Source organism: Mobula birostris, chromosome 2, assembly GCF_030028105.1.
Source record: "Mobula birostris isolate sMobBir1 chromosome 2, sMobBir1.hap1, whole genome shotgun sequence".
Classification (NCBI taxonomy): Eukaryota; Metazoa; Chordata; class Chondrichthyes; order Myliobatiformes; family Myliobatidae; genus Mobula; species Mobula birostris.
Genome location: NC_092371.1, coordinates 230,449,961 through 230,475,162, shown reverse-complemented (window position 1 = coordinate 230,475,162; position 25,202 = coordinate 230,449,961). Strand labels below are relative to the sequence as shown.

General features: G+C 40.5%; 1 protein-coding gene across 2 annotated transcripts in view; it reads right to left on the bottom strand.

The window, feature by feature from the left end:
• Positions 1–20,804: 20,804 nt before the first annotated feature.
• The window catches only part of tbc1d32 (TBC1 domain family, member 32), a 241,352-nt gene continuing 236,954 nt past the window's right edge, over positions 20,805–25,202 (bottom strand). For both annotated transcript variants that reach the window (XM_072279190.1, XM_072279195.1), the window contains one exon: positions 20,805–21,092. In XM_072279190.1, coding sequence (XP_072135291.1) covers positions 20,982–21,092 — 111 coding nt within the window. In that variant the 3' untranslated portion in view covers positions 20,805–20,981. The remainder of the gene's footprint in view (positions 21,093–25,202) is intronic.

The following is a 25,202-nucleotide window of genomic DNA, read 5'->3' as shown; positions in this document are numbered from 1 at the left end:
ACACCTTAAGACCAGTATTTGGTACTTTTCGCTTTGATTTCACTGCAACTTTATTGCACTGCAACTCATCCCAATGGCTACAAATTTGCCCCATCACCTGCCTGTCTTTCCTGACATCTTTACTGCTCACTTTCTTAGATTTATTTCTGTTTTCCCCTTCCTCTGCTCTGTCATTCCGGTTCCCATCCCCCTGCCAGATTAGTTTAAACCCTCCCTAACAGCTCTATTAAACTTTCCCACCAGGATATTGGTCCCCTTTGGGTTCAGGTGTAACCTGTCCATTTTGAATAGGTCATACTTCCTCCAGAAGAAATCCCAACTATCCAAGAATCTGAAGCCCTGCCCCCTGCACCAGTCTCTCAGCCACGCATTCAACTGCCTGATCCTACTATTCTTGCCCTTGCTAGCACGTGGCACAGGTAGCAATCCTGAGATTACTACCCTGGAGGTCCTGCTTCTCAGCTTCCTTCCTAACTCCTGGAAATCTCTCTTCAGGACCTCCTCCTTTGCCCTATCTATGTCATTGGTACCAACATGTACCAAGACAACTGGCTGGAGATGGTGAATCAGTAAGTGAAACTCACTGCTTACAAGATAAATTGGACAATATATGTTCCTAAAGCTGTACAACAGATGACATTTATTATTGAAACTTGCAAAGATCCTCATTTCGGAAGGAAAATAGGTAACATTTACTCTATCAAGAATATCAGCTCAATCTATCTCTCACTCATAAACTTTCAGCTAATATCCTAAATTTATGCAGACTCCTCATTCTTTTCTCAATTTAAATTACGAGATCGTCCATCGTGTCCAACAATGGCAGGAAACCTGTGCAGGAGAGTTTTTATAGTGGAAAGTCCATTGCACTGGGCAGCTCCACTCTCTCAAACTCAGAAGTCTGTGTCCTGTGCTATGAAAAAGTGTCACAAACTGGGGTCTTCCTTGGTTGCAGTGGATGACCATGAGGTCCTCTGTGCCTTGTCATGCCCTTTGCTCTCCACAGAGCATTACATTACCGCCTTCCTGATCGTTGGATCTCAATGTAGATCTCACCCGCCTGGAGCTGCCTTTGCAGGCTAGGACAGGCATGTTTCTATCTCCCCAAGGTATGAGGCCACCGGCTACCCTCACCTGGTTTAGCCCATCTGCTGAAATGGTGTGGCCACTGTCACATGCAAACAGCTACTTGGAGCCACAGGTGAGAGTTGAGTGTCCAGTGAGGACCAAGGGTGTGTGAGCTGCCCCAGAGCGGACACGACAAGGCCTTTCACCAGAGGTGCTGCCTCTCTCTGGACACCCCATTCAGCCATAACACAATGATGTTCACTTACTTAACTGAGAAAAAAGCACTTTTCAATAAGTACTAACATCAGTACATACTCAACTTCCTTACCTTTACAGGAAAACCTACAAGGACAGACACGTACAATACTTTCATTTCTCCTCCTGAAGACATAAATCCCTCATTAAGATGAATTTCCACAGTCCAAGATGCTTCAGAACTTTACTCTAGCCACCACTGCACACTTTTAAGATTTGATAACCACACCACAATATTCAAAGACATGAAAAGCAGACTTGAAGTAAGGGTTATGTTTATGTGGAATCATTTACTTATACAGGATTTCACAGCCAATTAAGTAGTTAAAATGGACTTTAACAGAACCAACTTGTTCTCAGTGAGGTTTCCATAAATAATATTGTGCTGCTGCTCAGATATTCAGTTTCAGTGATAAAACATAGAACATAGAATAGTACCAGCACAGAAACAGGCCATTTGGCCCACAATGTTGTGCCAAATCAGCTAAAAAGCAATTCAAATGCACCCAAACACTAATCCTCCTACCTACACTTCATGTTCATATCCTTCCATCTTCTTTACATCCATGTGCCTACCCAAATGTCTCTACCAGCGTACCAAGCAGTGCATTCCTGGCATCCACGACTCTCTGAGTTAAAAACTTACCCCTCACATCCTCTTGGAACCTTCCCCCACTCACCTTCAATGCAATGCCCTCTGATATTAGATATTTCAACCCTGAGGAACCGATACTCTTCGTCCACTCTATCCATGCCTCTTATAATCTTGTAAACCTCTAGCAGATCTCCCCTCAGCCTCTGACACTCCAGAGAAAACAACCCAAGTTTGTCCAGCCTCTCGTGATAGCACATGCCCTCTAAACCAGGCAGCATCCTGGTGAACCTCCTCTGCACCCTCCGCAAAGCCTCAACTTCCATCCCATAGTGGGGTGACCAGATCTGTACATCATACTCCAGATGTGGCCTAACCAGAGTTCTATAAAGTTGCAACATAACATCCTGACTTTTGAACTCAACGCCTCAAGCAAGCATTCCATAAGCCTTCTTAACCACCTTCTTGACCTGTGTAGCCACTTTCAAGGAGCTGTGAACTTGGATCCCAAGATCTCTCTGTTCTACAACACTGTTAAGGATTTTGCCCTGAACAGTGTACTGCCTCCTTGTATTTACCCTTCTGAGGTGCAACTCTTCACTTTTGTCTGGGTTAAACTCCATCTGTCATTTTTCAGCCCATTATCTCCAACTGATCTATATCATGCTCTACTCTTCGCCAATCTTCTACACTATCCATAACTACACCAATCTTGGTATCATCCACAAATTTACTAACCCACCCATCTACATTTTCATCCAGGTTATTTATATACATCACAAACAGCAGAGGTCTCAGTACGGATCCCTATGGAACTCTTCCTCCAGCAAGTTGGAGGAGGAGAAGATGGCGCGATGGCAGCGCGCGCGGCCTCTCCGGTGAATGATATCTGTAATCTGTCAAGTAGGGGACCGTGCACAATTCTGATTTGATGGAGATGGATGTGAGAGTACGGAGGAACAGCTGGAAAACTTCTGAAATGCCCGCTTCGCTGCCGCTGCTACTGTGTGGTAACCGGAATCTCCGGAGCAGAAGGCCCCGAATCCTCAGCTTTGCTTGTTTCAGTGGCCGGGGCGAGTTCGAAGGCGCTCAGCAGAGGATGGCGCTCGGGAGGCTGTAATGGAGGGGCTGGTTGGAGGCTCGAAGTTTTTGGATGGACGGACTCAGTGTCGGCTGTGGTCGGCTGCTTCCAAGGCATCGGCAAGTTGACAGTGCCTGGAGGTTTATGGCAGGGAGTTTCTCCCTTTTGCCGCCTGCTATCGATCGACTCGGGGACTTTGAGATTTGTTTTACCGTGCCCATGGTTTGTTCTTCATCAAATTATGGTATTGTGTTGCACTGTTGTAACTATATGTTATAATTATGTAGTTCTGTCAGTGTAAGTCTTTGGTTTGTCCTGTTTTCTGTGATATTACTCCGGAGAAACATTATATCATTTCTAAACGCATGTATGCATTTTTAAATGATAATAAAAGGGGACTGAGCGTTCTCATAATCTAAAAAAAGCTCAGCTGATTATAGTCCCCCAGCTTGAACAGGTCCCTTCAACAACCACCCTGTCTTCTACGCGCAAGACAGTTCTAAACCTGAACAGCCAATTTGCCTGAACAGAATAAGACTCCATGCATCTTATTCTTCTAGATTAGGCTTCCATGAGGGACTTTGCCATGCACCTTACTAAAATCCATGTAGATAACATTGACTGACCTACCCTCACCAACTCTGTCATCACCTTGTCAAAAACTCAATCAAGCCGGTAAGGCACAATTTACCATGCACAAAGCCATGCTGGCTCTCCCTAATTAGGCTAAGTGTTTCCACATGCTGGTGAAATCTCCAAGGACTGCAAATAGGCTAACATTGTTCCTGTATATAAGGGTGACCTTGGTACCTATAGGTAGACCAGTAAGCATGACATGAATCGTAGGTAAGATAATGGAAACATTAATAAAGAATGAAATGGAAAAGCAGATGATAAGAACAGGCATGTTAGCATAGAGCGGGCATGGGTTTAAAAAGGGGAAACCATGTTTTACTAATACGCTATGAAGAGACAACTAAAATTTATGATAACAATAGAGTGGGCTGATGTCATTTACTTGGACTATCAGAAGGCTTTTGACAAGTTACTCCACGAGAGGTTAATAATCAAATTACAGGAGGTACTGATTCAGGGTGAGGTGTGCAAATGGGTGCAGAGTTGGCTCAAAAACAGAAAACAATGAGTTATGGTGAGATGATCATTTTCACACCTAGAAGATGTTAAAAGTGGGATTCCACCAAGTTTTGCAGCCGCTGCTGTTTTTAATTTGCATTGATGATCTGGATAAGCACATAACAACTAAACTAGTAAAGGCTGCAGATGACACAAAATTAGGGGGACGGGCTGATAACATTCAGTCAGCAGAATCAATATAGTTAGATCTAAACAAAATCCTGATGTGTGCAGATAAATGGCAGATGAAATTCAATGTAAGTAAATGTAAAATATTACATATAGGAGGTAGAAACATTAGATATAATTATAAAATGGGGGGTCTTGAGTTAGAAAGTGTGCTGTATGAGAAGGATTTGGGTGTCCTGGTAGACTCATCACTATCAACATCTAGACAATGCACTGATGCGATTTGGAAGCCTATGAGAATGTAGGGCTATATAATGCGGTTAATGGCGTTCAAGTTTAGAGATGTTCTCCTGAAGCTGTATAACGCGTTTGTGAGGCCACACCTTGAGTACTGTGTATAATTTTGCTCTCCATACTGTGTGAGGGATGTGAAGACATTGGAAAGAGTTCAGGGAAGGGTGATGAGACTCATTCCAGGTCTGCAGTTATGAGCTATGAAGAAAGATTGAAAGAATTAAATCTTCTTAGCCTAAGTAGACGTAGAATGGGAGGAGACATGATAAAAGTGTTCAAAATCATTAGGGTGTAATTAAGGTGAGTGCCAGCTGCTACTTCAAAATTAATCCATCAAAGAGAACATGGGGAGATTTCAGTCTAACATCAGAAATATTTCTTTACACAGCGAGTTGTGGAAACATAGAACAAATTACTTAGTTGTGCAGTTGAGAGTAGTAACTTACAGACTTCCAAATCTGAACTCTATAATTATTTCAACACACTGTGCAAATAGGAATTTGGCAAACTTTGTTGGGCCTGTTCTTGTCAGAAACTTTCTAACGTTCTAAGTGTTAAACCCTATCTGTAAGAATTTTCTCCAGCAATTTCTCTTCAACTGACATGAGACTCACCAGTCTATAGTTCCCAGGATTTTCACTCGTTCCCTTCTTAAATAGAGGTACAACATTAACAACACACTGGTCCTCTGGGTCCTCACCTGTGGTTAGAGAGGACACAAAGATATGGGTCAAAATGTTGGATGAAGAATAAATATTGTCTATCACAGAAAAGGAAGATATTCTTTTATTCCAAAATTGTACTATGTGATATTTAAAATTCAAAGTAAATGTATTATCCAAGTACTTATATGTCACCATATACAACCCTGAGATTCATTTTCATGTGGGCATATTGAATAAATTCAAAAATAGAATCAATGAAAGACCGCGCCAACAGGGCAGACAACCAATGTGCAAAAGACAAAAAAAACCTGTACAAATACAGGAAGAAAGAAGAAAAGGAACAAATAAATAAACAATAAATATTGAGAACATGAAATGAAAAGTACTTGAAAGTGAGTCCATAGGTTGTGAGAACAGTTCAGTGATAGGCCAAGTGAAGTCGAGTGCTTGTCCTCGCAAGTTCAAGAACCTCATAGTTGAGGGGTAATAACTGTTCCTGAACCTGGTGGTGTGAGTTCTGAGGCTCCAGTACTTTCCTCCTGAAGGCAGTAGTGAGAAGAGAGCATGATCTCGGTGGTGAGGGTCCCTGATGATGGATGCTGCTTTTCTGTGACAATGCTCCATGTAGATGTGCTCAGCGGTGGAGAGGGCTTTTCCCATGATGGACTGGGTGGTATCCACTATCTTTTGAAGGATTTTCCATTCAAGGGCATTGGTATTTCCATTCCAGGTCGTGATGCAGCCAGTCAATAACGTGACACCACCACACTTCTATAGAAGTTTGCAAAAGTTTTAGATGTCATGCCAAATCTTCGCAAACTTCTAAGTAAGCAGAGGCATTGTCGTGCTTTCTTTGCAATTACACTTACGTCCTCGGCCCCCAGACAGGTTCTATGAAATACCAACACCGAGAAATTACAATTTGCTGACCCTCTCCATCTCTGATCCTGGATGAGGACTAGCTCATGGACCTCTGGTTTCCTCCTCCTAAAGTCAATAATCTGCTCCTGATGACATCGAGTAAGAGATTGTTGTGGCATCAGTCAGCCAGATTTTCAATCTCCCTCCTACATGCTGATTCAACACCACCTTTGATCCAGCCTATGACAGTGTGTGGTATCCGCAGACTTAAGTATGGCATTGGAGCTGGGCTTAGTCGTAGTCGTAAGAGTATTTTACATCCATCAAAGGGATCAAGTGAAGATTTAAGTTCAAAGCATCATCCCAAAGAGGATAACCCTGATAGTGCTGCGTTGCTTCACTATTCCAATAGTATGCAGAATAGATTATATGATCAAAACTCTGAAACTCATTTCAACAACTTTTTGACAAAGACAAGAGTGCGACCACTGAACCACAGCTAACAGCTTAATGTTGCTGCATGTACAAAGTTCAAAGTACATTTATTATCAGAGAATGTATACATACATTATCCAACCTCGAGATTTGTCTCCGTACAGGCTGAAACAAAACAAAGAACCAGAAGAACCCATTAAAAAAAAACTGTCAAAAACCCACTGTACAGAGAGAAAAAAAAAAGTAGTTATATGAGACACAAAGTCAGTCATCACTGCAGCAGAGCAGGCCACAGCGTCAGTTCAGTTCAGTTCAGTAAATGTCATACAACAGCAAGCAGAACCAGTCAGAAATGGCATGTCCCTTGCCTCCAGTCCCAACACTCTGACCTTTCGATCTGGTCCAGCACTTAAATTGTTAAAATATTGGGCCATTCCTTTCTTTTGAACTGCTCTGGGGTCTGGGCATCACCGCCATGATTCAGTCCATACCTAATCCTTTCAATTCAGCTTGGCACTTACTGAAATCAATCAAACACTGGGACACTTTGACCCTGACTCTGCCTTGACTCCCTCCCAACACTACCTCACCTCCACTTGCCTCTGCTCGCCTCTCTATTGTGAGTGATGAATGTCATTAATAAAGAAATATTAATAAGGATTTAGTAGTTTCCTTTGTTTTGTTTGCCACTGATAAGTCGTCACTTGGGTTTCAACAGCGCCATCACAAAATGATATCCATCTATAACTGGTTGAAGAGGAATCTTATGAGATCATTTATTTACAAATTTGAACTGCTGCTAACTGTAATCAAACCATTTTGATGGAAAACACAAGGAAAACCCATGCTAATAGTGGGGAGAGGGAAATGGGTGGGATTTTGAGTGGAGGATAGTAGAAATGAGAAGAGTTGAATTTATAAAGGAGACCTACCTAATAGAAGGTATGGAGTCCATAGCAATCAACTAGAAAAGGCAGCTCATCGTTTTCGTGTAGACTCAGGCTTCAAATATCTGACTTAAGAATGAAGAAATTGCAATGGATACATAATCTTGTCCCGTCAAAACATAACTTACCACATTGTTTTATGCTGCTGCATGTGTTTGGGTAGCCTTTGTGCACATTAGCATTACACTCAGCAGTGACTGGGAGTTTGATTTAGTTTATTTGCACAATGCACAAAACCACTGCATTTCTCACAAGTGTTTCTGAGCCTTGTTTTGAGAGAGGGTCAAATTAAAATTCATGGAGGCTGTAACACTTACCTCGTTGGGATGCGCTTTGTGGATGCTGAAGAGTTTAGTTTTCCAGTGTTATGTTTTGTCATCTCAACTGCCCAGCAAACAGTGAGGGAGGGTTGGTGGAACTTGAGGCCAGTTATTGAAAATTCATGCCTCGTTACCTCAGCTATGTAAAATTAAATTGGATCACTGTTTTGCTTCACAACTGATTCCAGAAAAATAAAACAATCATGGAACATTAGTTTATAATATGTGCTCAAGAATAAATCTTAAATGCTAAACCTAAATGGGTTGTTCTTATAAGATTGAGCTGGCTATCTAACCTGGATGTTAATTTGAAAAGATTATTCATACAAAAGATGATGATGACAGATGAATCAAATTTTAAGAAAAAATATGAGAAGATATACCAAAAGAGATGGGGGAAATCTTCAATGGATTATTTGTTTATTTATTTATTTATTGACATACAGCGTGGAATTGGCCCTTCCAGCTCTTTGAGCCATGCTGCCCTAATTAACCTACCAGGTCACACTTGGAGTATTGTCAGCAGTTTTGAGAAAGGATGTGTCGTCATTGTAGAGAGTCCAGAGGAGATTCATGAGGATGATTCCAGGAATGAAGGGGTTAAGATATGAGGAGTATTTGGCAGTTTTGGGTCTGTACTCACTGGAATTTAGAAGAATGTGGGGGAATATCATTGAAACCTACTGAATGTTGAAAGGATTAGATTGTTGAAAAGACTCAAAGCTGAGGGCCGACTGTTTAGAACGGAGGTAAGGAGAAATTTTTTTTAGCCGGAGAGTAGTGAAACTGTGGAATGCTCTGCCACAGACTGCAGTGAAGGCCAAGCTCATGGATATATTTAAGGCAGAAGTTGATTGTTTCCTGATCAGTCAGGGTATCAAGGGATATGGCAAGAAGGCAGGTGCATGGAATTGAGTGGGATCCAGCATCAGCCATGATGAAATGGCGGAGTAGACTTGATGGGCCTAATTCTACTCCCATGTCTTATGGTCTTACCAACTGATACATCTTTGGACTGTGGGAGGAAACCGGAGCACCCAGAGGAAACTCATGCAGTCAAGGGGAGAATGTACAAACTCCTTACAGACAGCGGCGAGAATTGAACCCCGTTGCTGGTACTATAAAGAGCTGTGCTAACCACTACATTACCGTGCCATCCCAAGTGTAATTACTTGAGGGATGGACACTGAGTCTAAAGAAGCGAAGCAATTCAGCAGCGAGGTCATGGGCCCTATACAGATTACAGAGGAGGAGGTGTTTGCTGCCTTGTGGCGAATTAAGGTAGACAAATGAGCAGAGTCTGACAATTTGTTCCCTCAGACCCTGTGCGATCCTACAGCAGAAATTGCAGAGGCCCCAGCAGTGATACTTCCAACTCCTTAGCTACGTGTGAGGTGCCAGAAGATTGGAGGATAGCTAATGTTGTTTCATTGTTTGAAAAAGGCTCTACGAATAAGCGAGGAAATTACAGGCCGGTGAGCCTGACATCTGTAGTAGGAAAATTATTGGAAGGTATTCTAAGGGACAGGATATATAAGTATTTGGACAAACAGGGTCTGATTAAGGGTAGTCAACATGGCTTTGTGTTTGGTGGGTTGTACTGAATCAATCTTATAGAGTTTTTCAAGGAGTGTACCAGGAAAATTGATAAAGTCAAGGCAGTGGATGTTGTCTACATGGACTTTATTAAGGCTGATGACAAAGTCCCCCATGGGTAGTTGGTCAAGAAGGTTCAGTCACTTGGCATTAAAGATGAGGTAGTAAATTGGATTAGAAACTGGCTTCGCAGAAGAAGTCAGAGAGCGATCGTAGATGGTTGCTTCTCTGCCTGGAGGCCTAGGACTAGTGGTATACTGCAGGGATCAGTGCTCGGTCCATTGTAGTTTGTTATCTATATCAACAATATGGCTGATAACACGATAAACTGGATCAATGAATTTGTGGATGACACCTAAATTGAGGGTGTAGTGGACAGCAAGGAAGATAGATCAAAGCTTGCAGTGGGATCTGGACCAGCTTGAAAAATAGGCTAAACATGGCAACCTACTTGCAGAAAAGTGTGAGGTTTTGCACTTTGGGAGGACCAACTAGAGTAGGTCTTACAGGGTGAGCGATAAGGGACTGAGAAGTGCAGTAGAGCAGAGGGATCTGGGAATACAGGTCCATAATTCCTTGAAAGAGGTGTCACAGGAAGACAGGGTTATAAAGAAAGCGTTTGGCATCCTGGCCTTCATAAATCAATGTATCTCGTACAGGAGTTAGGATGTTATGTTGAAATTGTATAAGATGTTGGTGAGGCCTAGTTTGGAGTATTGTGGTTAGTTTTGGTCACCGACCCACAGTAAAGATGTAAATAAGATTGAAAGAGCACAGGGAAAATTTACAAGAATGCTGTTGGGCCTTGAGGACCTGAGTAATAGGGGAAAGTCCACTGATCCTGATGGAATGCATCCCGGGATACAGAAAGAAATGGCAGAAGGCTTTGGTGATAATTTACAAGAATTCCCTGGACTGGGCATGTCCTGGCAGATTGGAAGATGGCGAATGTCACGCCACTGTTCAAAAAAGGATGTAGGCAAAGGGCAGGTAACAATAGGCCAGTTAGTTTAACATCTGTAGTTGGGAAAATGCTTGAAGCTATCATTAAAAAACATATAGCGAGGCATCTGGAAAGAAACGGACCCATCAGGCAGATGCAGTATGGATTAAGCAAAGGCATTTCCTGTTTACTGGAGTTCTTTGAGGATATAATGAGTGCAGTGGATCGAGGGGAATAGATGGAAACAGATGGACAATATTTACTTGGATTTCCAGAAGGTGTTCAATAAGGTACTGCGTAAAAGACTTATCCCTAAGATGAGGATGCATAGAGTTGGGGTGATGTATTAGCATGGATAGAGGATTGGTTAAATAATAGAAAGCAGAGAGTTGGGATACATGGGTCTTATTTTGGTTGGCAATCAGTGGTGAGCAGTGTGTCGCAGGGCTTAGTGCTGGGCCCTCAACTGTTCACGATATACGTTAACCATCTGGAAGAAGGGACCAAATGTAGTGTATCAAAGTTTGCTGATGATACTAAATTGAGTGGAAAAGCAAATTGTGCAGAAGATATGGACAGTCTGCAGAGAGATATAGATAGGTTAAATGAATGGGCAAGGGTACTGGTGAGGCCGTACCTGGAGTACTGTGTGCAGTTCTGGTCTCCTCACTTGAGGAAGGATATACTGGCTTTAGAGGCATTGCAGAGGAGGTTCACCAGGTTAATTCCAGAGATGAGGGGGTTAGACTATGAGGGGAGATTGAGTCGCCTGGTACTGCACTCACTGGAATTCAGAAGAATAGAAGGATATCTTGTAGAAACATATAAGATTATGCAAAGGATAGATGAGATAGAGACAGAAAAGTTGTTTCCACTGGTAGGTGAGACTAGAACTAGGGGACATAGCCTCAAGATTCAGGCAGTAGATTTAAGACAGATATGAGGAGGAAATGCTTTTCCCAGAGAATGGTGAATCTGTGGAATTCTCTGCCCAATGAAGGGGAGTGGAGGCTACCTCAGTAAATAAATTTAAGACAAGGTTGGATAGATTTTTGCGTAGTTGGGGAATTAAGGGTTATGGGGAAAAGGCAGGCAGGTGGAGGTGAATCCATGGCCAGATCAGCCATGATTTTATTGAATGGTGGAGCAGGCTCGATGGGCCGGATGGTCGACTCCTGCTCCTATTTCTTATGTTCTTATGTTGAACAGGTTAGGACTTTATTTCAGAGAACACAGAAGATTGAGGGGACATTTAATAGAGTTATACAAAATGATGAGGGATATAGTTAGGGTAAATACAAACAGGCTTTTTCCACTGTGGTTGGGTGAGACTACAATTAGAAGTCATGGGTTCAGGGTGAAATGTTTACGGGGAACATGAGGGGAACTTCTTAATTGAGAGGGCGTTGAAAGTGTAGAACGAGCTGCCGGCGCAAGTGCTGGGTGCGAGTTCACTTTCAACATTTAAGAGAAATTTGGTATATTGATGGGAAGGCTATAGTTCAAATGTAGGGCAATGCGACTAAGCAGATTAATGGATCAGCATGGACTAGATGGGCCGAATGTCCTCTTTCTGTGCTATCGTGTTCTCTGACTCTGTGACTTTAAAATTGTAAAAAATACTAGGAGACATAGGCTCATTCTACAAATGCACCGATGCAATGAATAGTGTTAACATACACTCACTTGTTTCACAGCATTTTACAAAGTCATATAAATATAAACTCAGTATTAAATTTTGCAAATAAAAGCAAAAATGCATTTTAAATCTTATCCATTATAAGTCAGTTCATAATATAGGATGACATATTACTGGAATATTGCACTACTACATACTGTTGCATTATCAAAGGAGTTATCTTTTGGAAGAAACATTAAACGAAGTCTTCTATTCCTGACATAGAGATGCAAGCACAGCCATTAGAGATCTCACATCGCTATTCAAAGAGCAGTAAATTCTCTTGGGTCCTTGTCTGCATTCTGCCAATACAGAAAAGATTAGTTATCATTCAGCTCATTGTTGTTTGTGGGATTTTGCAGACCCAGATGATCATCTAGCCTGCCCATTCACATTTAAGCATAAGCAAGACACTTTCATATGAAATATTAATACAATTGTTGTTTTACAAATATACAAAAATGATAAATAAATATTTGAGACATGGCATAATTTGCCTATGTAAGGGAGACAGAAAGCATTTCACAGAAAATTGTAAGGCAACAAGAACCACTGAGACCAGAAAATTCTTGGTGTTAACCGCAGTTTTAAACTGGATGACAAGGCATGATGTGACCTTAGAGAGCACTTCATGATGGGTAAATAGCATATTAGGAGAAAGGTCAGGTTTCCTTTCCCTCAGAACTAAAGGTACTCTCTGCAAGCAGCACGGTGCTTTTATTTCCAGGTTAAAGGCAGACTCACTGAATTGTAATGAACTCAATTCAAGTAATCAGCACTAAACCTCCTCTATGAAAAGTTATTGCTTTGAAAACTTGGTGTGGTAAAATAACATGGAGAGACTTGCACACCAGCAGGAACATATTTGGACAATATATCTCCAAAGTTTCGGATGCCAATTGGGATAGCAATATTGCAACCCATGCAGATAATATGATGTTTTTTTTCTAATCTAAGGAATTGCAGTGCATTTATGAATAGGCACGTAATACATAATCATAAATAGAAGAATACATTGTGATGATACGAACGAGAGAATCAAACAAGGAAATTCTGACTACCTAACATTGGACATTAGTGCCTCCAGCACCCTACAAACAACAGTGAGGGGAATTATAACAAATCTTTTATGTTTTGGAAGAATGCACTATGCTCCTAAACCGCAATGTCGTTAAATATAATGGAAATGCAATTACATTTGAAAGCGCTACAACTCTACTGAAATTAAACGGAAACTTTTAATTTTAAAAATGAGAATTCTTTTGTCATTACTTAATTCCTTTCTGACCGCATCGCATCTTGCTGCAGCAATATTAGGTGCTGCAGTTAATCGCTCTCTATCTCTTTGGAGATGGATGGCCACTCGAGATATACGTGTTAATTTCTTTGATGCCTGCAAATGTAGAAGGTCAGCGAAGATGGAGAATAGATCAGTGGTATTGCAGCAAACAGAAAATTTGGACATAACAGTTTATATTGTGATATTGTATAGCATGAGCCCACGTACAAACGCAGGAAGTAATTTGAATGCTGTTTCAGTGAAACTACATTTAAATTCATATTAAAATTTTATTCTGGAAATTAATGTTAATTCTGGTGGCTAAAGATTTAGTGCATTTTCACAGCATTACTTCGGAATATTAAGGGCCATACTAACTTGTTCATTTTAAACTGGAACAGAGGACTAATGAATACAATTAGCATTGATTAATCGCATACCAATACTGTCAAATATAGCATTAGCAGGATAAAAATCAAATCAATTAGTATTAATGCAGACAGACATAAAGCCTATCTTATATTAGGGGTGGCTTGGGAGCATAGTGGTTACGTAACACTTTACAGTATTAGTGACCAAGGTTTAATTCCCACTGCAGCTTATAAGGAGTTTGTATGTTCTCTCCATGATTGCGTGGGTTTCCACTGGGTGCTCTTCCCACATTCCAAAGATATATGGGTTTGTAGTTTAATTGGACACATTGGGCAGGAAAGGCCAGGTACCATGCTGTATCTTGAAAATAAAATAAAATTACAGTATGTGACACACTGACATATTACGGAGCAGACTCCATGAGCAGAATGGCCCAATTCTGCTCCTATGTCTTATGGTAACTATCAAAACAAATGGCAAATTATGTAGATTTAGCAGTTATTTCTACATCTGCAAGTTGAACAACAAGTAACTGTAATAAAGTTTGCTCCTACTAGTGTTGCATCTGACCTATTAAAACTTCAAGCATCCAGTCTAATCATCTGTTTGCTAAAACCAGCCCATCACTAGAAGCTTACTGCTTAGAGAATGTAAAAGGATATTTGGTTCTCTTCCAGGGATTCCAAGTCAAATAAAAAAGAAATTTGTTCCTGTAAAACAAAGTATTATTACATTATAAAATATTGCCTCCATAGAATGGAATTATCTGTAATATTTCTGATATGCTAATGAAATAATGTAAAGAGGCTGCTGGAAGAAATGCCACGCAGGAAATTTCATTGTTTGAATTGTCGAACACAGATAGGATCAGATTCCAAGACAGAGTTGTTGTCTCCATATTAAATTCTTCATTTAAAATTTCTCTGACAGATTATTTATTTGTTACTTTGTCATTTGCTGAATCATGCTGCTGCAATTCTGCATTGCACTAACCATCTACTCTTCAAAAGAAGACACTTTATTGCCTGTTGAGTGCTTTGGTATGAGAGGGAGGAATGTTAATACATGTAAGTTTTTTTTCTCTTTCCATTTCTTTTTTCAAATATACAACAGCCTTCAGCTAATTGGGCAAGCATATATCTCTCTAGAGATATTACCGGGATGAGAAAATCATTTATTCCACAGTTGCTCTCTCATTCAGATGATCTCTTAAGTACTTACCCGTTCCACACCAGGATGCCAATTTATGACATCAACACATACCCATGGCTTTAAATATATTCAGTACAGAAACAAACCATTCAGCTGAGACAGTGCTGGTGTTTGATCTCCAGAAAACCTGTTGCAATCTAGTTAATCTGCTCTCAGACATTCAGAATTATGTTTAATTCCCTTTACAATCATACATGTGTTTTTGAAAACATTTAAACTGCTTTCCTCAGGTACTTCCTGTAGAAGTAAATTCAGTGCTTTAGCTATTGAGTAAAGAAGTTGTGCATCATTTGTCATAATGATTTATTAGCCACCATCTTGTATTATGCCCTGTGGCTTTAGATTGTTCCATGTGGCACGATGCATTTGCCCAACCAATTAAAAAAATGAAGACATCTATAATGTCTTATTTAAACTTTCTCTTTATGATGTCTAATTTTTTTTTGACAGCTGCAGTCTCACAGATCTTAGAAATTATATCTGAATTTTCTTCAGTGCTTTTCTCTTTGTAACTTAGAAACTACAAGACTGACCTTCCCAGGGAACTCATGCAGAATTAATATTACCTATTTTAATACAGCCTCAATTGAAATTAATCATATTTCTTTGTTAACATGTTGATTACTTTGACTCCAGTAGGGCTTTTATTAGTTAAAAAGAATCCAGATTTCTTTGCTCTTCTGCCTCACTGTTTCTTGTTTTGAAAACCAGATGGTACATTTTTAAAAATATATCATTCAACAATTATTAATAGTAAAATGCATTTGATATGTAATCATTCAGTCAGCAGGCCTTCAGTTTTCTTGAGTTCTTGTGCACTTTTCTTTAGTGCTATTCACACCTCACCGCCAGAGTTTTAAAATATCTGTAAAGTTTTATACTGAGTTAAGTACTTGTAAGTCCACATTATTTAAATAAATCATAAGTAACTGTGGTCAAAGCACAAAACTTGCTTTACTCATAGCTAAACCTTTTACTTCTGCTCTGTGCTTTCTATTTTTAAGCCAGTGTACTATTCAATTCATCACTTCTTCCACGGCTCCATATGGTTTGTGAAACAAGTGCAGAATACCTTAACTATATTTTTTGTGATCTTGACAGCTTCATCAAAAATATATTCAATCACATTTTCCAAACAACATTAATCCATCCTCTTCTTCCTTCTAGTCTTAGCATAACCTCCACCCATTGCTCTTTTTTGGATCAAAGTCCAAAGTTCTAAGTAAATTTATTATCAAAGTACATAAATATATCCTTGAGATTCATTTTCTTGTGAGCATTCACCATATACAAAGAAACACAATGGAATCAATTTAAAAACGTACACAACAAAGTCAAACAACCGATGTGCAAAAGACAGCAGACTGTGTAAATACAAAGTGAGAGAAAAACAAAATAATAATCAATAGATAAGCATTAAATATTGAGAACCTGAGTTGTAGAGTCTTTGTGAGTACATAGGGTGTGGATGAGTGAAGTTCTCCTCCCTGGTTCAGAGCCTGATGGTTCAGGGGAAGTAACTGTTCCTGAATGTGGCAGTGTGGGACCTGAGGCTCCTGTACCTCCTTATTGATAGTAGCAGTGAGACGACGACAACGACTTCTTCTTCTTCTTCTCCTCCTCCTCCTCCTCTCATGTATAAGCTGAATAATAGACTCTTCAATCAGATGTTGATTCTCTTGATGGCCAAACAAAGATTTAATAGAAAACCAAAATAAATTTAAGCCAGATAGCCTCTTGAACAACATGCTGATACTGCTTTCCTGCAACAGTGCTCCTGTAGATGGGCTCTATGGTTGGGGAGGACTTTACTTGTGATGGACTGGGGTGCAGCCACTACTCTTTGTAGGCTTTTCTGTTCAAGGGCATTGGTGATTCCATACCAGGCGGTGATGCAACCAGTCAGTATAATCTGCATCACACATCTATAGAAATTTGTCAAAATTTTAAATGACAATATGAATCTTCTGACGAAGGGTCTCGGCCTGAAACGTCGACTGTATCTCTTCCTAGAGATGCTGCCTGGCCTGCTGCGTTCACCAGCAACTTTGATGTGTGTTGCATGAATCTTCGCAGACTTCTTTGTAATAGCTCTTATGTGCTGGACCCAGGTCAGATCCTCTGAAATGATAACACAAGGAATTCAAATTTGCTGATCCTCTCCACCTCTGATCCCCAGTTAAGGATAGGCTCTTGGATATCAAGTTTCCTCCTCCTGCAGTCAGCAATCAATAATCAGCTCTTTGGTCTTGCTGACATTGGGTGAGAGGTTGTCGCCGTGGATGAACCATTAACCATTTTTTCCCCAGGATATCTCGGTTCATTTTCAAAACTCCCCAACTCACTGCTCTCCATCGCAGGAAAAACCCTTGCAAGAGTCCTACTAAATCGTCTGGTCACTCACCTGGAGCTGGGCCTGCTGCCAGAGTCACAGTGTGGCTTTCGCAAAGGTCGTGGGACTATTGACGTGACTTTTGCCGCGCGCCAACTTCAGAAATGTTAGGAGCAAAATCACAAACTCTACACAACTTCTGTTGACCTCACGAAAGCCTTCGACACTGTCTGCCGACAAGGCCTGTGGAGGATCATGTCAAGGTTCAGCTGCCCTGCCAAGTTCATTCAGATGGTCCGCCAGTTCCATGATGGCATGATGACCAGAGTGCTGGACAGTGGAGAATCCTCTGAGGCGTTCCCAGTCACCAATGGTGTCAAACAGGACTGTGTGCTCAAACCCACACTGTTCAGCATGATGTTTTCTGCCATGCTGAATGATGTCTTCCAGGACAGTGATGCTAGAATCAGACTCAAGTACAGAGTGGATGGGAAGCTCTTCAACCTGAGGAGACTTCAAACTGTTACCAAAGTGAAGGAGACTGTTCTGAGACTTCCTCTTTGCCGATGACTGTGCCCTATATGCTGGCTCGGAGCCGGAGATGCAAATCAATATGGACAAATTCTCCACAGCTTGTGACAACTTTGGACTCACCATCAACATCAAAAAGCCTGAAGTCATGCACCAGCCTGCCCCTCATACACAGAACCGAAAATCACAATCACAGGACAGAAACTACAGGCAGTTGACCAGTTTACTTACCTTGGCAGCACCCCCTCCCGAGCAGTGACTATTGATGCAGAATTTAACTGCAGAATAGCGAAGGCAAGTTCTGCTTTCGGTAGACTGCGCCCCACTGTATGAGAACGCTGAGGTATCAGTCCAGCAACAAAACAGAGCCGTGGTACTCGCTACCCTCCTGTATGCCTGTGAAACGTGGACTGTGTATCGAAGGCATGCAAGACAGCTCAACCATTTCCACATGACTTGTCTTCACAGAATATTAGGCATCAGATGGCAAGATAAAGTACCAGACATTGAAGTTCTCTCTAGAGTAAGTCTACCATCAGTCCACACACTACTGATGAGAGCACAGACCTGGTGGGCAGGTCATGTCATCCGCATGCCAGACGAGCACATACCCAAGCAGCTCCTTATGGGGAACTCTCTGCCGGAAGACGCTCACATGGAGGGAAGAAGAAACGTTACAAAGACACACTAAAGCCCTCCCTGAAGTCATTTGACATAGACACAACCTCCTTGGAAATGCTGGCACAAAACCGCCCTACCTGGCGCGGCCTCATCCACAAGGATTGTCAAACTAACGAAGCAAGGCGCATTGCTGAAGCACAACGTAAGCGCGAGCTGCGCAAGTCCAGAGCCACCAGCGCAACAACTGCAGTGCCTACACATGTCTGCCCAACATGTGCCAGGACATTCCGTGCCCGAATTGGCCTGACCAGCCATCTTCGGACACACCGCATCCAGTCTCAAAGTGACTAATGGTGTCGAGGTCTTCATCGACGACGATGGACGAACCACTGTTTCCCGGATGGGAGCAGCTGGAACAGTTTGCGGTTGGGGTGACTTGGTTCCCCAATGATCCTTTGGGCCCATTTTACACATCTGTCTTTGTAGACGTTCTGAACAGTGGGAAGTTCACATCTACAGATGCGCTGGTCTGTCAGCACCACTCTCTGCAGAGTCCTGCGATTGAGGGAAGTATAGTTCCCATTCCAGGCAGTGATGCAGCCAGTCAGGATGCTCTCAATTGTGCCCCTATAGAAAGATGCAGCGATTTCATAAAAATCCAGTGATTTTATTTTCTTTACATTGATCTTCTGTTACTCAGTAAAAATCAATGTTTAAAAGGTTCAAAACTTTGAAACTGAACTGTTCCAAATTATTTTGTTTTGTTTGTGTTTATTATTGTTTATTTGCTTATGCTCATGTGGCAAGAACAATTAGGTTTGATTTTGTTATGTGAATTTTGCTGATCCTTCTTCAAAATATATTGGGCCATTAAGTGAGATTGCTTAACTGTGCAGCAATTGAGCTATTAGCAGGATGTTCTGAAAATTCCACTTTATGCACTAAGTACTTTTGACATTGCATTTAAGTGTTAATATTTCAAAGAGGCCTAAATCCAATCTGCTGAAAACTGCCATATCATGAGAGATGAGGGTCAATGTGGGGAGGAAGTTGCAGTTCCCGGCAGTGGTACAACTCAGACTTAGACTGTACTGTTTTCCACTGAAGACAAGGAAGTCATCCTGGTGGAACTCGCAGTACCATGAGAGGAAGGATGCAGGGAAGCTCACAAGATGAAGGCCCTGAATTTCTTAGTCCAGGAGCGCAAGGACGAAGGATGGCAACGCGGCAATTTCCCGTGGTGACAGGCAAGGAGGCACGTTCGTTGCTTTTAGCTCTGGACCTTGATGAAAAGAGCAAGAACCACGCGGCTCACAGGATGGGGAGGAAGCAGAAAGAGCCCCGCGCTGGATATGGAGCAGGCAAGAGGAGTTGAGCTGGAAGTCAGGAGCAGATGGGCGGTGACTTGGCCACCACTGCTGATGCACCAACTGGAGAGTGTAGTGATTAAGGGTCAAAACACTCTGTGAAGGTCGGGGCACCATCTAATGACATTTGCTCCTGGCCAAAGGCCACAGTTACCTCATCAGGTGTATGATGCAAGCTTCAGTTGTTTAAACAATTAAACCTATTAGCAAAATACTATATAATACTATAACACCACAGTATAAACTCACTCCTTTTAGTGTAAATAGAATTGTAATTACTGTGAAACAATCTTCAGCAATCTAAATTCAATTACTTTGGAGGCATTTCAATTTGGAAGGACACCATGATCCTTTGAGGTCTGCAAGAAGTTAATTTTTTTTTTGGAAATCTGCCTGCAAAGGCTTCAATCTTCTGTCAGTAAAGTCCAATATGGAATGTGTTTTGACAAAATTAGACTGTTGCAAGAATCAGACTCACGCATAACAACACATCTAGAAATGTGAAATTAGCATGATGTGTTTGTTCAGGATTAAAATATTCAAGCTGACTACATATACCAGTATATCAAAATGCACATATATATTCTCTTACTAAAACAAAACTATGGCAATGTCAAATAAAAAAATAAAGTTTTTTATCGATCAATATTGACCAGTATTAATTCACAATTTGCCTTAGTTATATAAACTAACATTTAGACTAGAATGTTGACTTTGCTTCTCCTTTTACATTATTCTACCTGACTTGCTATATATTTCCAACATTTTCTGATTCCTTTTTAGATTTTTACCATCTTCACTATTTTGCTTTCGTTTCAATTAAGCTTTGATCACATATAAAGACATCACAGGTTTTCCTCATGTTCAACATTGCTACGGTAAAAAAAATTGCTAAGTGTATTAGATGAAATACCTTTCCCCCATTTGAATTTCTTTAAATAGGTCAAGTCAGAATGAAAATAACCCTCCCACCTAACTATGGAATAAAACAATAATGTAAATGCCCTTACTGTTGGCTAAGTTTGTACTGAAAGCTAAAAGGATATGGAATACATTTGACACACACGACAAAATCTCCAAGAATATCATTTATTTAGTTTGCTGCAGCATTTGCCAAAATTCTTTTCAGTCACAGTATACAATCTAAACATGAAGTTGCATTTTTATATACATATTTAAGATTTTTAATATAGTCTTCAATAAAATTCCACAAATAGGAATTAAAACTCGGGTTACAAGGAAGTAATCAAATTTTCAATCTATTTTCATTCATTTTTTAATGTTCTTCATATCTGTTAGTATAGTAGATCTGTATGATTTTTCAAGCTTCTCCATATATTCCAAATATCTGCTAATATGAAATCCATGGATTGCTTCCTCCTAAATAATAAAAAAGTTAAAAACATTGAAATTATTGTTATTTATTTATTAAGATACAGCATGGAGTAGGCCTTTCAAGCCATACTGCACATCAACCCACCAATTTAACGCGCTAATCACGGGAAACTGATTATTGTAACCTGTAACAACCTGTACATCTTTGGACTGTGTGAGGAAAGTGGAACACCCAGAGGAAACCCACGCAGTCACAGGGAGAATGTACAAATTCCTTACAGCCAACATCAGGCATTGAACATGGGTCACCTGTGCTAACCACTACACTACCGTGCCACCCACTCTTCACCCTCCACTCTTCAGGAGGGAGAGAGGCAGATGAAAAGCCCTTGTGCAGGATTCCCTAAAGGTAAATTTGCAGGTTGAGTCTGTGGTGAGGAAGGGAAATGCAATGTTAGCATTGATTTCAAGATGACTAGAATATAAAAATAAGAATTTAATGTTTAAACTTCATAAAACAGTGGTGAGGCTTCACTTAGAGTATTGTGTGCAAGTTTGGTCCCCTTAGGATGTGCTGAAACTGGTGAGGATTCAACAGAGATTCTCGAAAATGATTCCAGGATTGAATGGCTTGTCATATGAAGAGCATTAGATCGTTCTAAACCTGTATACACCAGAATTCAGGCTGACCTTATTGAAACCTATCAAATAGAGAAATGCTTTGATAGAATGGATGTGGAGAGGATGTTTTCTATGGTGGGTGAGTCTAAGACCAGAGGACATATCCTCAGAATAGAGGGAGCATCCTTTTAGAAAGGAGATGAGGAAGAATTTGCTTAGTCAGAGAGTGGTGAATCCATGGTATTCTTTGCCACAGGCAGTTGTGGAGACTGCAACACTCACAACACGGGGTTCCGGCCCGAAACATCGACCGATCTTTTCCACGGATGCTGCCCGACCTGCTGAGTTCCTCTAGCATGTTGTGAGTGTTGCTTTGACCCCAGCATCTGCAAATTATTTTGTGCTTACAAGTCGTGGAGACTGAGTCTTTATGTATACTTAAGGCAGAGGTTGACAGATTCTTGGAGCAGAAGTCGGCGATTCGGCCCATCAAGTCTGCTCTGCCATTTCATCATGAGCTGATCCATTCTCCCATTTAGTCCCACTCCCCCGTCTTCACACCATAACCTTTGATGCCCTGGCTACTCAGATAACTATCAATTTCTGCCTTAAATACACCCAATGACTTGGCCTCCACTGCCGCCTGTGGCAACAAATTCCACAGATTCACCACCCTCTGGCTAAAAAAATTTCTTCGCATCTCTGTTCTGAATGAGCGCCTTTCAATCCTTAAGTCATGCCCTCTCGTACTAGACTCCCCCATCATGGGAAACAACTTTGCCACATCTACTCTGTCCATGCCTTTTAACATTCGAGATGTTTCTATGAGGTCTCCCCTCATTCTTCTAAACTCCAAGGAATACAGTCCAAGAGCGGACAAACACTCCTCATATGTTAACCCTCTCATTCCCAGAATCATTCTAGTGAATCTTCTCTGCACCCTCTCCAACGTCAGCACATCCTTTCTTAAATAAGGAGACCAAACTGAGGTCTCACCAGCGCCTTATAGAGCCTCAACATCACATCCCTGCTCCTATACTCTATTCCTCTAGAAATGAATGCCAACATTGCATTCACCTTCTTCACTATCGACTCAACGTGGAGGTTAACTTTAAGGGAATCCTGTACGAGGACTCCCAAGTCCCGTTGCATCTCAGAACTTTGAATTCTTTCCCCATTTAAATAATAGTCTGCCCGTTTATTTTTTCTGCCAAAGTGCATAACCATACACTTTCCAACATTGTACTTCATTTGCCACTTCTCTGCCCATTGTTCCAATCTATCCAAGTCTCTCTGCAGACTCTCCGTTTCCTCAGCACTACCAACCCCTCCACCTATCTTCGTATCGTCAGCAAACTTAGCCACAAAGCCCTCTATTCCATAATCCAAATCGTTGATGTACAATGTAAAAGGAAGCGGCCCCAACACTGATCCCTGTGGAACACCACTGATAACCGGCAGCCAACCAGAATAGGATCCCTTTATTCCCACTCTCTGTTTCCTGCCAATCAGCCAACGCTCTATCCACGTATGTAACTTTCCTGTAATTCCGTGGGCTCTTATCTTGTTAAGCAGCCTCATGTGTGGCACCTTGTCAAAGGCCTTCTCAAAATCCAAGTATACAACATCCACTGCATCTCCCTTGTCTAGCCTACTGGTAATTTCCTCAACAATTTCCTCTGGCTGCTCACCCTCCCATAAGCATGCTGTGGAATGAAACTGAGAGGTCCCTAACCCTGGCAGGCGGGAGGCAATAGACCATCTAGGAACCTCGCTCTTGTCCACTCATAGTAGTATTAGCTGCCAGCTAAACTTGCTTCCTGAGATTCAATTCCACTGGAGTCCATTTAAGAAAGCACAATGACGGCACCAATTCAATATAAGCAATCACAGATGAATTTGTCTCAATCAGATTTTTAATGTATTGAACATGCACTTCTGATTCGAGATTCACCACTATGTCAAATGACTCCTTTCCATATTTTTATTCATTTTACATATTCTCTCATGACAAATTATTAAACGTCATTGCCTTTAAAACAGTGTGAAAATTGTGCTCATATGTTTTAATTAAAGAATTGTCATCCTGCAGAAGTAACCATCCTTTAATGCTATAAAAAGGGACTGCAGGTGCAGTATCATTTTGGTTTAGAAAGCTTTAATCAGATCACATTTTATTTTCACTGATAGGAAAAGAATTGACTTTATTTGTAAACACAGAACAAAATATTTTGTACCATCTCCATAACTCAATGTGAATCAAATTATAGAAGAGACTGGGACAGGAAAAATTACTGTATCTTTCCCAACCTGATGCCAAGTAGGAAAATAATCAATGTCAGCAATGTAGACTTAAGAGAGATAAAACTATAGTTTCTAATTTGCACATAGTTAAAATATAACAAATCATATAAAGCAATTACACAAAACCATTCACTAGAACTGCTAAGAGTTTGAAAATTTCTAAGATGTTTACAAATAAGTTACATTCATTTTTCATCAGCTGCCTTCAGGTTTAGTTTTGGAAAGGAAAACTAGATTTAAATTAACTATAGGAAGAATGACAACTGTAATCTGTGAATTATGTTACATAATGATCTATAAGAAAAGAATTAAAGCTTATGCTGTCAGTAACTCAAAATTGGAATGCACCTTGATATAACTTCACACATCTCCACTTTAAGAATGTGCTTACAATTTTTTAATAAATGTTATATATGCCAATGCATAGTCAGCTAGTTATAAAAATATGAAACAAGCTATTCAACTATGATCTTAATGCACTGTTTATCATTCAGTATAATCAATAACATTCAAGAGTAAATTACTTGACTAGTGGTTTCTTTCACCATTGAATGTAGAAACAACAAATTGTCTCAAAAGAGAGTCTGCTGAATCTAAGGCAAATATACATGTATATTTACTTTTCTATTCACATGCTTGGTTCGCAGCTGTTCAATTACTGTTCGTGCCACATTAAAGCTCAACCAGATGACCTATTTCTGATTGCTTTGCCACTGTAAAATATTTCCTGATTTAAAAAAGGACTATTGCTCTGCTGAGTAATAATATACTTACACCCCAGTGTATGAATGGATACTTTTGAATTTTTCATTTATTTTCAAACCTGTAAAGCCTAGCCATTTTCTTGGAAACAAACAATGGATTTCTAAAGAAATTATTCAATATTGTGTTTCATTTACACAGATTTTATATCTAACATATCTTTTGTGATAACTTTGCTAAGCTAGCTTTTTTAATCAACCGTTAAATAATTTGATTTATCTAAAATAAGATGATGGACAATTGTCCACAGCTGTATGAACTTTACCTAAGTGGTCTTCATTACAGCCTAAACAAAGAAAAGTTAGTACTTTTTTTTTGAAAATTTAGAATTGATTTTTTTCTGATATAATAGATAACCATTCAGGAGCATTCCTACAAATATTACATGATTTTAAGTCTTACATTACTAATTATTTTCACCTGTGTCTTCTGCTTTTTGGAACTAATAAAATAGAACAAAAGTAAATT